The sequence below is a fragment of the Sus scrofa genome, chromosome 1 (genome assembly GCF_054392235.1).
Source record: "Sus scrofa isolate SSC_HxYL_T2T_F1_AM1 chromosome 1, Sscrofa_HxYL_maternal_Yorkshire_Landrace_v2.0, whole genome shotgun sequence".
Classification (NCBI taxonomy): Eukaryota; Metazoa; Chordata; class Mammalia; order Artiodactyla; family Suidae; genus Sus; species Sus scrofa.
In genome coordinates this window covers 30,293,393-30,305,743 of record NC_139383.1, presented here as the reverse complement: position 1 = coordinate 30,305,743, position 12,351 = coordinate 30,293,393, and the positions used below count along the sequence as shown (strand labels likewise).

The 12,351-nt window shown below is 37.9% G+C and overlaps 1 protein-coding gene across 49 annotated transcripts in view; it reads left to right on the top strand.

Annotated features, from left to right (window-relative positions):
- EYA4 (EYA transcriptional coactivator and phosphatase 4) overlaps window positions 1-12,351 on the top strand; it is a 314,555-nt gene that overhangs the window by 290,046 nt on the left and 12,158 nt on the right. For all 49 annotated transcript variants that reach the window (XR_014803299.1, XM_084955944.1, XM_084955832.1 and 46 more), the window contains 4 exons: window positions 590-679; window positions 7,382-7,440; window positions 7,548-7,708; window positions 10,680-10,794. Coding sequence is in view for 48 of the 49 variants with exons in the window: in XM_084955944.1 (XP_084812070.1) it covers window positions 590-679; window positions 7,382-7,440; window positions 7,548-7,708; window positions 10,680-10,794 (425 nt within the window). In the remaining variant the exon portion in view is untranslated. The remainder of the gene's footprint in view (window positions 1-589; window positions 680-7,381; window positions 7,441-7,547; window positions 7,709-10,679; window positions 10,795-12,351) is intronic.

Sequence of the window (12,351 nt, the reverse complement as noted above, 5' to 3'; positions counted from 1 at the left end):
TGCAGCTCAGAGCATACTATACATATATTCAGATAAATATTGCCTGTTGATCAGAGGGCAATTAATAATGAAGTTGTGGTTCCACCACGCTCTACCAGCTCTTCCTGACCCACCTCCAGAAAACATTGCCTGCTCAGGTCCTACAAACATGCAGGGTCTACTTTTATGTCTTTTCTACTTCTTATTTGTTGTCATTCTTAAAAGAAGGTCTTTTTAAGAGTGTCCCCTCCAAGTACCTTTCTCAAAGGACTTCCCATGGAGTATATGTAAACTGAGTCCTGCGAACTAGCTTGCTATCTTCCTCCTCCTCCTCTCATGAATCTATAGTTTTACGTGAAAATGTATCCAAGTCATCTTTCCATGCATATAAATTCCTGTAAATTCACAGATGTATCAGTATGTTTCATACATTTTAGATAAGCCTCTAGAAAGACTCCTTTCTGATAATTGGGAAATCTTTTGAATCTTAGATTAAAAATCCATACAGCCTCTCCACCTGTACCCCCTAATCCACTTGCACTTGAAATATTTTTAATAATAATGCTGGTTACTGAAACGTTCCTTCATTATATGTGTCTTTCCTTTTCAGGATCCTCCCATGGCTGTAACCCTTGGACTCCGAATGGAAGAGATGATTTTTAATCTTGCTGATACCCACTTATTTTTTAATGATTTAGAGGTAAGAATTTTCAAAGGTAAGAATAGTTGTCTCCAACTCTTAAAACTCTTATATGGTTTCTATAGAGGCAGGTAACCTCAAAAAACAAACAAAAAGATAGAAATTTAGCTCAAGAGAACAGTAAAGTTCTTGTCAAGGGGAAACATTGTATATGCAAATAGAAATTAGAGCTAAATTGTGTTTTGAATGATGCATATGTACCGGCACATATTTAGAGCAAAGAATGTCCCCAAGAAGAAGAAGGTCTGCTTTGCTATCCCGTGCCATACACCCCTGTCCTCAGCTCCCAGTCCTTTTAGTGTCTCAACCACAACCCATTCCACCTTTTGAAACAGTATTAGCTTTTCCAGGTTACTAAGCAGGATGCAATTCAGGTTAATTACTGCACAGTGGTCACAGATACTGTTCCTGGTGCTAACATGGATCATTACATTTTATAGATAATCTGAAACCTAATTCTAGACATTATCATTCCTCATTTCCTCCTCTTCTGAATAAAACCATGGGAGAACTATTTATATAGCACTTCTGACTGGTTTGTTGCATTTATTTTCTCTTTTTTTCATAATTTATCTTTCCATATCTAACCTCAGATGAAGAGAAAGCAAAAGCAGTAACAAAAAAATGAAAGAACCTAAGAAACCTCTAGATAGCTGAATAAGTACTGAAATTAAGTATATAATTACTGAGTGCTAGGCATTCAGATGATACAATTTGAAATAACTGAGTAGCTTGGGCACGGGGAAGAACTATCAAGCACAACTATGAAAGAGATTTCTCTTTCTTCTTTTTAAATGATCCATTCAAATTAATTTTTTATCTCACGGTTTCACAGTGAAATTAAAGGGTTTATCTACGATCACATGAATGAAGATGGAGATTATTATTACTGAATCCGCACCTTGTGCTTGATATTTTATATTGGGCTTTCCACTAATTAATAACCTTTTGGAAGAAATATGTTTATCACGTTATTTTTGTAGAGAAGGAGCTGTAAGGTCCAGCAGCATAAAAATCCCATCTGTGGTTACCTGTTAGGTAGTCCAACTGGGAATTGAAACTCTGAAGTCTGTATGACTCTAGAACCCATACTCTGCCCCTATACCATGCTGAAATGTACAGACATGTGGGAGGAAGATAAGCCAAGTCAGTCAGCATCTTAAATACATTTTTTCAATTGATAAGGTCTTAAATTCAATCTTAGTTACATTTGAGACATGAGTAAAACATGTGCTCGTATATCCCATAGATGTATGTGCTGGAAATCTGTGTAATAGCATTTTCTTTCTTGTTCTCTCTGCAGTGAGTCACTGTTTTTACTAGATAATAAAATTTCGGAGTTCCCGTCGTGGCGCAGTGGTTGGCGAATCCGACTAGGAACCATGGGGTTGCGGGTTCGGTCCCTGCCCTTGCTCAGTGGGTTAACGATCTGGCGTTGCCGTGGGCTGTGGTGTAGGTTGCAGACTCGGCTCGGATCCCACGTTGCTGTGGCTCTGGCGTAGGCCGGTGGCTACAGCTCCGATTCGACCCCTGGCCTGGGAGCCTCCATGTGCCGCGGGAGCGGCCCAAAGAAATTAGCAAAAAGACAAAAAAAAAAAAAAAAAAAAAAAAAAAAAAAAAAAAAAAAAAAAAAATTTCAATTCTGTTGAAAGGGTTTTTTTTTTTCTTTCTTTAATAGACATTGTGAAAGATCAATATTCTTGGGCAAGTCTTCCAGCTTTTCGATAATAAGAAATAATCACTATTCTAAAACCTGATTTAAATTAATCCTGCTGCTTATTACTGTCTAGTGTATAGAATGATTTTGTATGTACATGATAACAGGAAACACACCTTAACCTCTTGGGAACTTGAATTTTTTATACACGTATGGTGATAACTGTGTAGGTTAGTTTTTCTGTTGGGTAAGATGGATGAGTTTCATTCTAAAAAGAATTCGAAGGTTATTAGTCCTCTCAAACCTGTAAAACACCCAGAAAAGTAGTTTTATATGGTTTTATCCAAGTTTTATAGTTTTTATTTCATGCCATTTATTATTTTTTTACTAGAAATAAATGGAATAAATGATCCTTTAGCTTTTTTAGTGGCACATTAGAAGCCAGATGGAATAAATTTACCACCCAACCTCTAACAACACAAAAGTGAGAAAGTGAAAGTAGCACATGATGAATTTGAATATACCTTTAGCAAGTTCGACATGAATATTGGCACATCAGAAACATGTGGTCAGCTATGGCACTTTAAGAATTTTTATTTTGGATTAGATACTATATAAAATGTATCTTTAAAATACCCAGCAGGATCTCTGGTAGGAATAGAAACTGAGAAAATACTGGTATTGACTTTCTCTTCTATGATTATAGCTTTTTAGCTGCGTTTTAGAACATGATAAAAATTCCATCTGACTAAAACTTAGTATCCAACAATACGTTACTGAATCAGTGAAGTGATTTAGTCTCTAAGTAGAAATTGACTGAATTCTCATACATGCACACACACTCATGCATACACATCCAGGTGAAGTGCCCAAGGAAACTCAAAGGCTTATACTAACCTGAGTGAGATAAACAAACATTAAAACTAATAAAATCTAAACAGTAGCTGTCAGAATTCCCACTGCAGTGAAGCGGATTAAGAATCTGGCTGTAGCAGCTTGGGTTGTTGCAGAGGCGGGTTTGATCCCTGTCCGGGCACAGTGGGTTAAAGGATGCAGCGGTGGCTGCAGCTGTAGCTCAGATGCAACCCCTGCCTAGGAACTTCCATATGCTGTGAGTTTGGTCATTTATTTGAATAAATACATAAATAAATAATAAAAATGAAAAAACAGTAGCTCTAGGAGTTCCTGTCGTAGCTCAGCGGAAACAAATCCAGCTAGTATCTGTGAGGACACAAGTTCAATCCCTGGCCTTGCTCAGTAGCTTAAGGATCCAGTTGCCGAGAGCTGTGGCATAGGTCAGAGACGCAGCTCGGATCTGGCATTGCTGTGGCTGTGGTGTAGACCTGCAGCTGTATCTCTGATTCGACCCCTAGCCTGGGGACCTCCATATACCGCAGGTGTGGCCCTAAAAAGACAAAAAAAAAAAAAAAAAAAAACACACACAAAAAACCAGTAGCTCTCAAAATCATTAAGTACGGTTACATACATGCCCACCTCCTCTGCATCTGATTTTGAAACTTTACTTTCTTCTAGTTTTTTAGCTCTGTAAACCTTTTACAAACAGTAATTATCATGAGCTTCATAACTAGTATTAAGCTATGTCTGCTTCTCCTGACAAAAGAGAATTCATCAAGAGGGTAACTTCATCAAAAGCCTATTATGGGTTTTTTTCCTTCGTGTACTTAAATCTCTCAGGGTTCCTTTTCTTAACCTAAAATCTAATTTGAGACTCAAATCCTTCAATAGATATTGCAACACATGTAGTGGCAGCTGTTCTCACATAATTCCTTAAAAGTTACAAATTGAAATCCTTTTAATAGACACTTCACTACATCCTGTCCAACTGCAAGAGAAGGCAAATGCTCACATCACTGCCCCTAAGAAGTGAGTGCTCTCCGTTTAAATACAATGTTATTTCAGCTAAAATAACTTCCAGAGAAGAAAGCACCAGGGAGTTTGGGCCACACCACAGTGAGAGAAGACTTCTGTGGATTAAAACTGATAAAGATCAGTGACAAATTTGCAGTCACCTTATAAAACAAAGATTTTAAGCATCAGGATTATTTCAAATGTTTAAGTTTTTACACTGAAATTTGTTAAAGCCAAAACATTACACTTATATTGTTTTTAATATTTTCGTTTTGGTCAAAATGATGCTTGCAAAGTTCCTCTGAGTGAAAGCTGATTGAAGAACAATTATTTAGAGTTTTCTAAAAATGTAAATGATCGAAGTTCAGGTTTCTTTCACTGGTCTGTAATCCTCAGGCAAGGGTCCAGAGTCAACAAGCATAGTTAACTAGGCATAAATTTAAAGAGAAGTTCCATTTGGAAAAACCTCAAACATAACTTCAAATATGGAACTCATGGTCCGATAAGTTTGAAAGAACTGCTGTCCTCAGGGGTAAAACATACATATGGGGGCAAACTGTACCAATGAATCACTTGAGTTAATACTGGAAATGTCAGAGAAACTTAGCTAAAAATTAGAATACGAGGATATTAAATATAGAAATTACTTCTAATTACCAGTGTAATTCACAAGAATCACTCACTTAATATCATTAGGTTATTATAAAAGAGAGTTATGAAATTATTTACATGGTGAAAGATTTCAGAACCTCATTGGAATCAGCAGCTTCACATTATGTCATTTCAATAGTGGCTTTAAGTTGGACTTCATACTTACCATGAATGTCACCAGCTCAAAAAAGAAAGAACCCTTGTCATCTAGAACTACTGTGTTGCCTTGGTATTCTGGAAGAAGAACGTTTATTTCCAACTTTCATGCTAACTGGTTAAATATCTCTTCACCCTCTCTTTTAGAGCCCAATTCAGAAGCTACTCAGGTCACATGCAGTACTTTTCCCTGAGAATTTTCTGGACGCATAATGCCTCTTTGGTTGAAGTTTGGGCTGTGCGCCTTTCAATAAATACTCGGTCGTAATGACGAGGACTGTAACTAAATGTCTGTCCTGAAGCCTCGCCTCATACTCTGCACTCTTTTCCCTGTCTTTCACTGGATATAAATACCTTCGTACAGTCCTTACCTACAGTGGTATTGTTTTATATCACCATAACTTTGTGTTAGAAAATTTAAATGATTGTGGTAGTTCTGTCATGCACCACCTTTGTTTAGATTTCTGCCATTTATTCAAAAAGAATTGTTGAGTGGTTACTTTCTGCCAGCTTGTGCCTTAAGGGTGGGTACGTCTGGCTGACCCAAACACCCCCGTCAGAGGGCTTCCAGTCAGATTAACTTTTTGAGGCCCTTCCTTATTTATGAATATATTTATTCGGAAATCACTAAACCCCCAATTAATGTACATCGCATGAACCTTTAAACTTAACCTGGTTGGCTTTCCAAGTTATGAATTAAAATTGTAGTGATTGAGCTACTCACGAAGTTTTATATTTTCAAAGCAATCCGAGCCCACTGATTTATCCTCAGACTGCAACAGGATCGGATATAATAAGTGTGGAAGGCTGGAGATGAGATATGAAATATTTTGCTACCAGGTATTTCCAGGTCCTATTGATGATTATAAATAGTAACTGAGAAGCCTTTAGTTTGGCATTGTATTTTCAAATTTAATAATTTTTCCAAATTGATTTTGAATGATAAGCACTATCTATGTAGTCGGACTTTAGGAGTGTGACCGGAATAATTTGAGGGGAACCAAAGAGACCTCAAAAGCTAAAGTATACTTATTCTGAGGTTGGTAAATACTAGGTGTTGAAATGCTCTAACCATTCCACCTTCAGATCATGCACTCTTTCATTGAAACTTTGCGGATTATTTGAAAATAGAAAGTACTCTTAGAACAATAAAGAAAAATTGAATTCTTTTCCAGAAAAGCTACCATTTGTTCTGAGTACACTACAACTTAGGTCAGTTATGTGGGTGAATGCACCTAAAGTTTATTTTCCTCTGAATTTGTAGCACGTTGGAGTTAGTAAACCTTCATTGGTTCTCTTTTACTTTCAATATTCTTGGTTCTCTTTTACTTTCAATATTCTTCTCTTCAGTTTGAACTACAATGAAAAATGTTGGCCTCAGTGGTTATTAGCTTTTTGCTGTGTTGAAGATCAAGACTTTTTTTTTTTTTTTGTCTTTTTGCTATTTCTTTGGGCCGCTCTTACGGCATATGGATGTTCCCAGGCTAGGGGTCCAACCGGAGCTGTAGCCACCGGCCTACGCCAGAGCCACAGCAACGCGGGATCCGAGCCGTGTCTGCAAGCTACACCACAGCTCAAGGCAACGCCGGATCCTTAACCCACTGAGCAAGGGCAGGGGTCGAACCCGCAACCTCATGGTTCCTAGTCAGATTTGTTAACCACTGCGCCACAACGGGAACTCCAAGACTTTTAAAATAACCTCAGCATGGTTCTTTCATGATATCGCTGGCCCAGTAAAAAGCAGGAAGTCAATAGAAATCTTACAGGATACTGTCATCATCAAGCCTGTCTGCTGCTGCTCAACAAATAGTTATTGGATAATGTGAGAAAAAGAACGTATATATGTATGTGTGACCGGGTCACTTTGCTGTGCAGTAGACAACTGACAGAACACTGTAAACTAACTATAATGGAAAAAATAAAAATCATTTAAAAAATAAAATAAAATAGTTGTTGCTGCTCACATAGTAACCACCCAAGGTGTTCAGACCAAAGAAGTTTTGAGTATCTTCCAGTAAGCTTTGCTTCCATACTTACGTATGTACAACAGAAATGGCAGAATGTAAGTGCCAATGGTTATTGTAAAGATTCAAAAGAGAATTCCTTATCAATAATTTTAAGATTAAAATTATTTTTTAGTTTACACTGAAGAAAGCCACATGCCGTATATTTTCAGGCCCCTTTTTACAGCCCTCTTCTGGATTAGATTTTACGGAGTAGAAATGGTGCCATTTCCCAGCGTGAGAGGGTGGGATGAATGGGCAAATGCTGCCATCTGCTGGCCATGGCCTGATCAAATGGAAAGATGGCAGAAGCTTCAAACGTGGTGCCAGGCATCATTCGAACAACTTTTCCAATGTTTTTAACAGGAGTGTGATCAAGTTCACATAGATGATGTTTCCTCTGATGATAACGGGCAGGATTTAAGGTAAGCCACGCCTTTCAGTATGTTCTTTCCTACAGAAATTGAGCTGTGAAGTTTTGCACATGTAATTATTTCTTTTATTTCTTTTTAATGTATTTTGGGTGTTGCAGTACCTACAGTTTTGCAACTGATGGCTTCCATGCAGCTGCAAGTAGTGCAAACCTTTGTTTGCCAACAGGTGTAAGAGGAGGGGTTGACTGGATGAGGAAGTTGGCTTTTCGTTACAGAAGAGTAAAAGAATTATACAACACCTACAAGAACAATGTGGGAGGTATGTGTGGCTTTTAAAATCTAATTAAGGTACTGCAGATGGAGGTACCGTTTAAACTATAGCTTTGAGTTTCATATTAGGGACTGACCTTCTTATGTAAAATAAATGACCAGCTCATGCTGGATGACAGTGAGCCAGAATTTTTTAAGTGTCTTAGAGTTGGTAGGGGAAAAAAAAACATCCAACTGCAAAATGAAACATGCAGCACTGTCAAAGGAATTGGGAATTCTTTGGGCCCAGATGTTTGGTCAAGATTAATAGCAGGACATTCGTTTTAGTTTTCTTCAGCTGGAACGCTCTCGTTGAAAACCAGACAGAGGAACTAACAGAGGCCATGGGAAGAAGACCTGTCTAAAGACAAGAGCCCCAATCTTTGAAGCAAAGTTGTTAGCAATCATTACCTTTCTGGAATCCTATCAAAATTAAATACAAGCGAAATTTATCCTTTTAAAAATTGCATGTTGTCTGACAGTATATCCCAGTGTTTAACTATATCCTGGTTTTCAAAAGGTCAGATACTCTATAGGTAGCACCAACACTATTTTATACTCATTCATGTATTTCCAGTGGTATCAAAACTAAATTCTTGAATGTGCTTCTTGGTATAAGTTGATGATCTCTATTATTAGAATCAATTTTAGGTCACCAAGATCTTCCTAGGATTAGTTATGAGGTCCCTTAAGATTCTTCTCCCAGGACTTTTTGTTTGTTTTTCTTTTTTTTAAACAAAATGAAGGTTGGTGGAGAACCTTAATAAACCAGAATCTAAAATTGAATAAAACATCTAAATACATTTGTGCCTGCTATACATGCATATATTCACATGTGTGTCACAGAATACAGTATAGTAAATAAAGTTTTCATCTGTAGTGTATCTGTTACACATGCCTTACACATCATGACCGTGGGCTGTGTGTCCGTTTGCCTTGTATCCCCAGCACCTGGCTAGCCTTGGGGCACGTAATAGATGCTCAGGAGAAACTCAGTAACTATAAGAGAGCAAAAACATGTAGAACCTTAGACAGTAATAATGTTGGAACCAAAACTGAGCTCAGATATAGAAAGCCTTCATTTATAAATAAAAGTATATATATAATATATATATTATTATATATTATGTTGATATTATATATTATATATGTTATATATAAGTATATGATAATATAAGTATATATATAATATGTATATTATATTTTCTATATAAAAATAGGCTTCTACAGGCTACTGACTTGCCCATGGTTCTAGGCAGACAACTCAAGTTTCCTAATTTGTTCTCTCTACACAAGACTTTTGTAAAACTAAATAAGTAGATATTCTATTTAAAATCAATTGTGAAATAGAACTGAAGAAACACAGATATTTCATATATCAATAAATGGCACAAATGTAAAAAAAATAAATAAATAAATAAATAAAATCAATTGTGGGTAACAAGTTTAACTTTAAAACATCCTATTGGTGGAGTTCCCGTCATGGCTCAGTGGTTAATGAATCCGACTAGGAACCATGAGTTTGCAGGTTCAATCCCGAGTCTTGCTCAGTGGGTTAAGGATCTGGCGTTGCTGTGAGCTGTGGTGTAGGTCACAGACGCGGCTTGGATCCCGAGATGCTGTGGCTCTGGCATAGGCGGGCAGCTACAGCTCAGATTAGACCCCTAGCCTGGCTGCAGGTGCAGCCCTAAAAAGACAATAAATAAATAAAATGAAATAAAATATCCTTTTGGGAAGTCTGATTAACTTTTATCATTCAGGCTTATCATTATTTCCCTTTTAAAGGGTATTACTATAAGTTTACTAAAAAATAATCTTACAGCTTAAAAAGTTTAAACAATGAGATATGAGTCCATTTTGTGATATATTAGCATCTCTTTATTGAAATAAAGACAAATGAGACTTGCTAGAAACTATAAATTTTGGTTAAAAATGATCCACCTGGGAGAGTTCCCATTGTGGCTCAGCAGAAAGGAAACTATCTAGAGTCTGTGAGGATGAAGTTTTGATCACTGGCCTCACTCAGGTTAAGGGTCTGTCATTGCCATGAGCTGTGGGGGTAGGTCACAGACGGGCTCGGATCCCATGTTGCTGTGGCTGTGGTGTAGGCTGGTGTCTACAGCTCTGATTTGACCCCTAGCCTGGGAATCTCCATATGCCATGGGTGTGGCCCTAAAAAAAAAAAAAAAAAAAGACAAAAAAGCTTATCCACCTATACCTGTACTCTCACTAGTCTACAATATGATTTTAAGTAAGACACATTCATTTAATAGATTTACATGATCTTGTTTTATCATGAAAGCAAAGGCTTTTTAAATAAAAAGTTAGTATGCCTACTTATTCTAACATCAGTATAGTTTTCAATGTCTTCTACAGCTGTGTCTTAGGCTTTAGCATTGCGAACAAAATGCTTAACTTCTTTTAACAAAACAAATTATTTCTGATAACTTTAGCCCTAATATTAGAAACACATTCTAGAAGTTTCTATAGCTATGTGATAAAGTCATTTTTGTTTCAAAGTGATAATGGTTATGATTATTCAAAAACTAAGCATTAATCAGACAGCCAAAATATTTAAGGTTTGTATCCCTAGGCTGTTAGACCCCAAACCCTCCTCTAGACCTGTTCTGTCTTCTGGAGTGGGACCCAGGAAGGGGAGTTGTCAAAGTCCTCAGGTGATTGGCATCCACTGTGCCAGATTCTGGGACCAGAGAGGGCAGACCGTGATCCACTCTTTGATGGTTACAGCTCCAATTTTTACCCAGAACTTGACACATAGAACTTGTTCGGTACCTGTTTGTGGAATCAGTAGATGGATAATCAATTCCGAAATGAAGGATCAGGGTTGATAATCAATCTCTGTCTTCATTTTTGGTATCGGCGGGAATAAAATTAATCTGTAGTAGACAGAAGGGAGACCAAACTAGGCATCCCTGAAAAATGTTCATCTCTTGACTCTGCCCTGCTTTTCCATGTTTCAGGACTCCTTGGCCCCGCCAAGAGAGATGCATGGCTGCAGTTGAGGGCTGAGATCGAAGGTCTGACCGACTCCTGGCTAACAAATGCACTTAAATCTTTATCAATTATTAGTACTAGGTAAGTGGCATTGCTGCAATTTCCATATTTATTTCATTGAAGATGTAGCATATATAAAAATGTTTTAATTTCCAGACTGTTATAGAATTTGAAGGGATCTGACAATTCACTCTGTGTGTGTGTGTGTGTGTGTGTGTGTGTGTGTGTGTGTGTGTGTGTGTGTTGGGATGGAGTAGGGGTGTTGCTGCTTCTCAGAATGATGAGGAGATTCCATCTCTTTACCCTTCTCTTCTAATAACCCCTGATAAACCCATAGGAATGTCATTTGACTTTTAATTAAAAAAAGAAATACTCTGTTGGTGCCAAAGTGTAGGAGATGCTGGCAGAAAAACAAACAAAAAGCAACCCAGCAAATGCTGTTTCTGCAGTGAGGGCATGTTTTTAAATCTCTTAGGCCATTATAGATAATATGTATAATTTAAATATATCACAATAGAAGAGAAAGCACCAGAAAATCTTGTAACCTTTATGTTGTTTGAACTAAACAGTGAAATGCTTGTTAGTATAGATAATAGAATTGAAAAGTCTTAACCAGTTGAACAACATGTGCTGTAAATGCTAGTTAATAAAATAATGTGAATAACCAGCAAATAATATAGATCTGGCAAATAATAGCCAGTAGGGTGGGAATGAATCTTTGGACTACCCTATTCCTTTGTTTTATTTCCAAGTTGGATGGATAAGTAAAACCAGGCTTAGAAAATGTATGAGTAACACAGAGTTCAGAGAAAAGTTAATATTTGGACTGATGGAATCAAGATACAGAGAAACCCTACCAGAGTAAAAGGAGAGTCTAATATTCAGAACATGAAAGTAAACAAGTCCCAAATGCGACACATGGCTTCTAGCCCTGCGTCGTAAACAGCCACTCCATTGATAGCAGTGATAGCAGCGAGTCCAAATGGTTACTTAGGCAGCAGGTTCTTGGGTCAGGCCAGGGAAGCAGAACAGAGTCTGTTGCTCAGTTCTGGCACCTCGTTCCCACAGGGGCTGTGACATATTTGAAACATCTTGTGTCCAGCAAAGTGGCCAGAAGGGTTTAGGCTGTGAAAACCATATGAGAGGAACAGTTGGAGGGAGAAACCAAGAGGTTTAGTCTGCAAAAGAGCCATGTGTGCAAGTTACCGATTTCAACTGTTGGAGGTGTTCTGCTGAAAATAAAATACGTTTCTCTCTGGGTCTGGAAAGGAGACACTTAGTCCCAGTGCCCAGTGAGTAGGAATCCTAGGAAGGGAGGCACTGGCTCCATGTAGAAAGAATTGTCTGTTTTGTTTTATTTTATTTTATTTTATTTGTCTTTTTGCCTTTTCTAGGGCCGCACCTGCGGCATATGGAGGTCCCAGACTAGGGGTCTAATCGGAGCTGTAGCTGCCGGCCTACGTCAGAGACCCAGCAACGCAGGATCCCAGCTGGGTCTGTGACCTACACCACAGCTCACAGCAACGCCGGATCCTTAACCCACTGAGCAAGGCCAGGGATTGAACCCACAACCTTATGGTTCCTAGTCAGATTTGTTAACCACTGAGCCACAATGGGAACTCCAGCATTGTCTGTTTT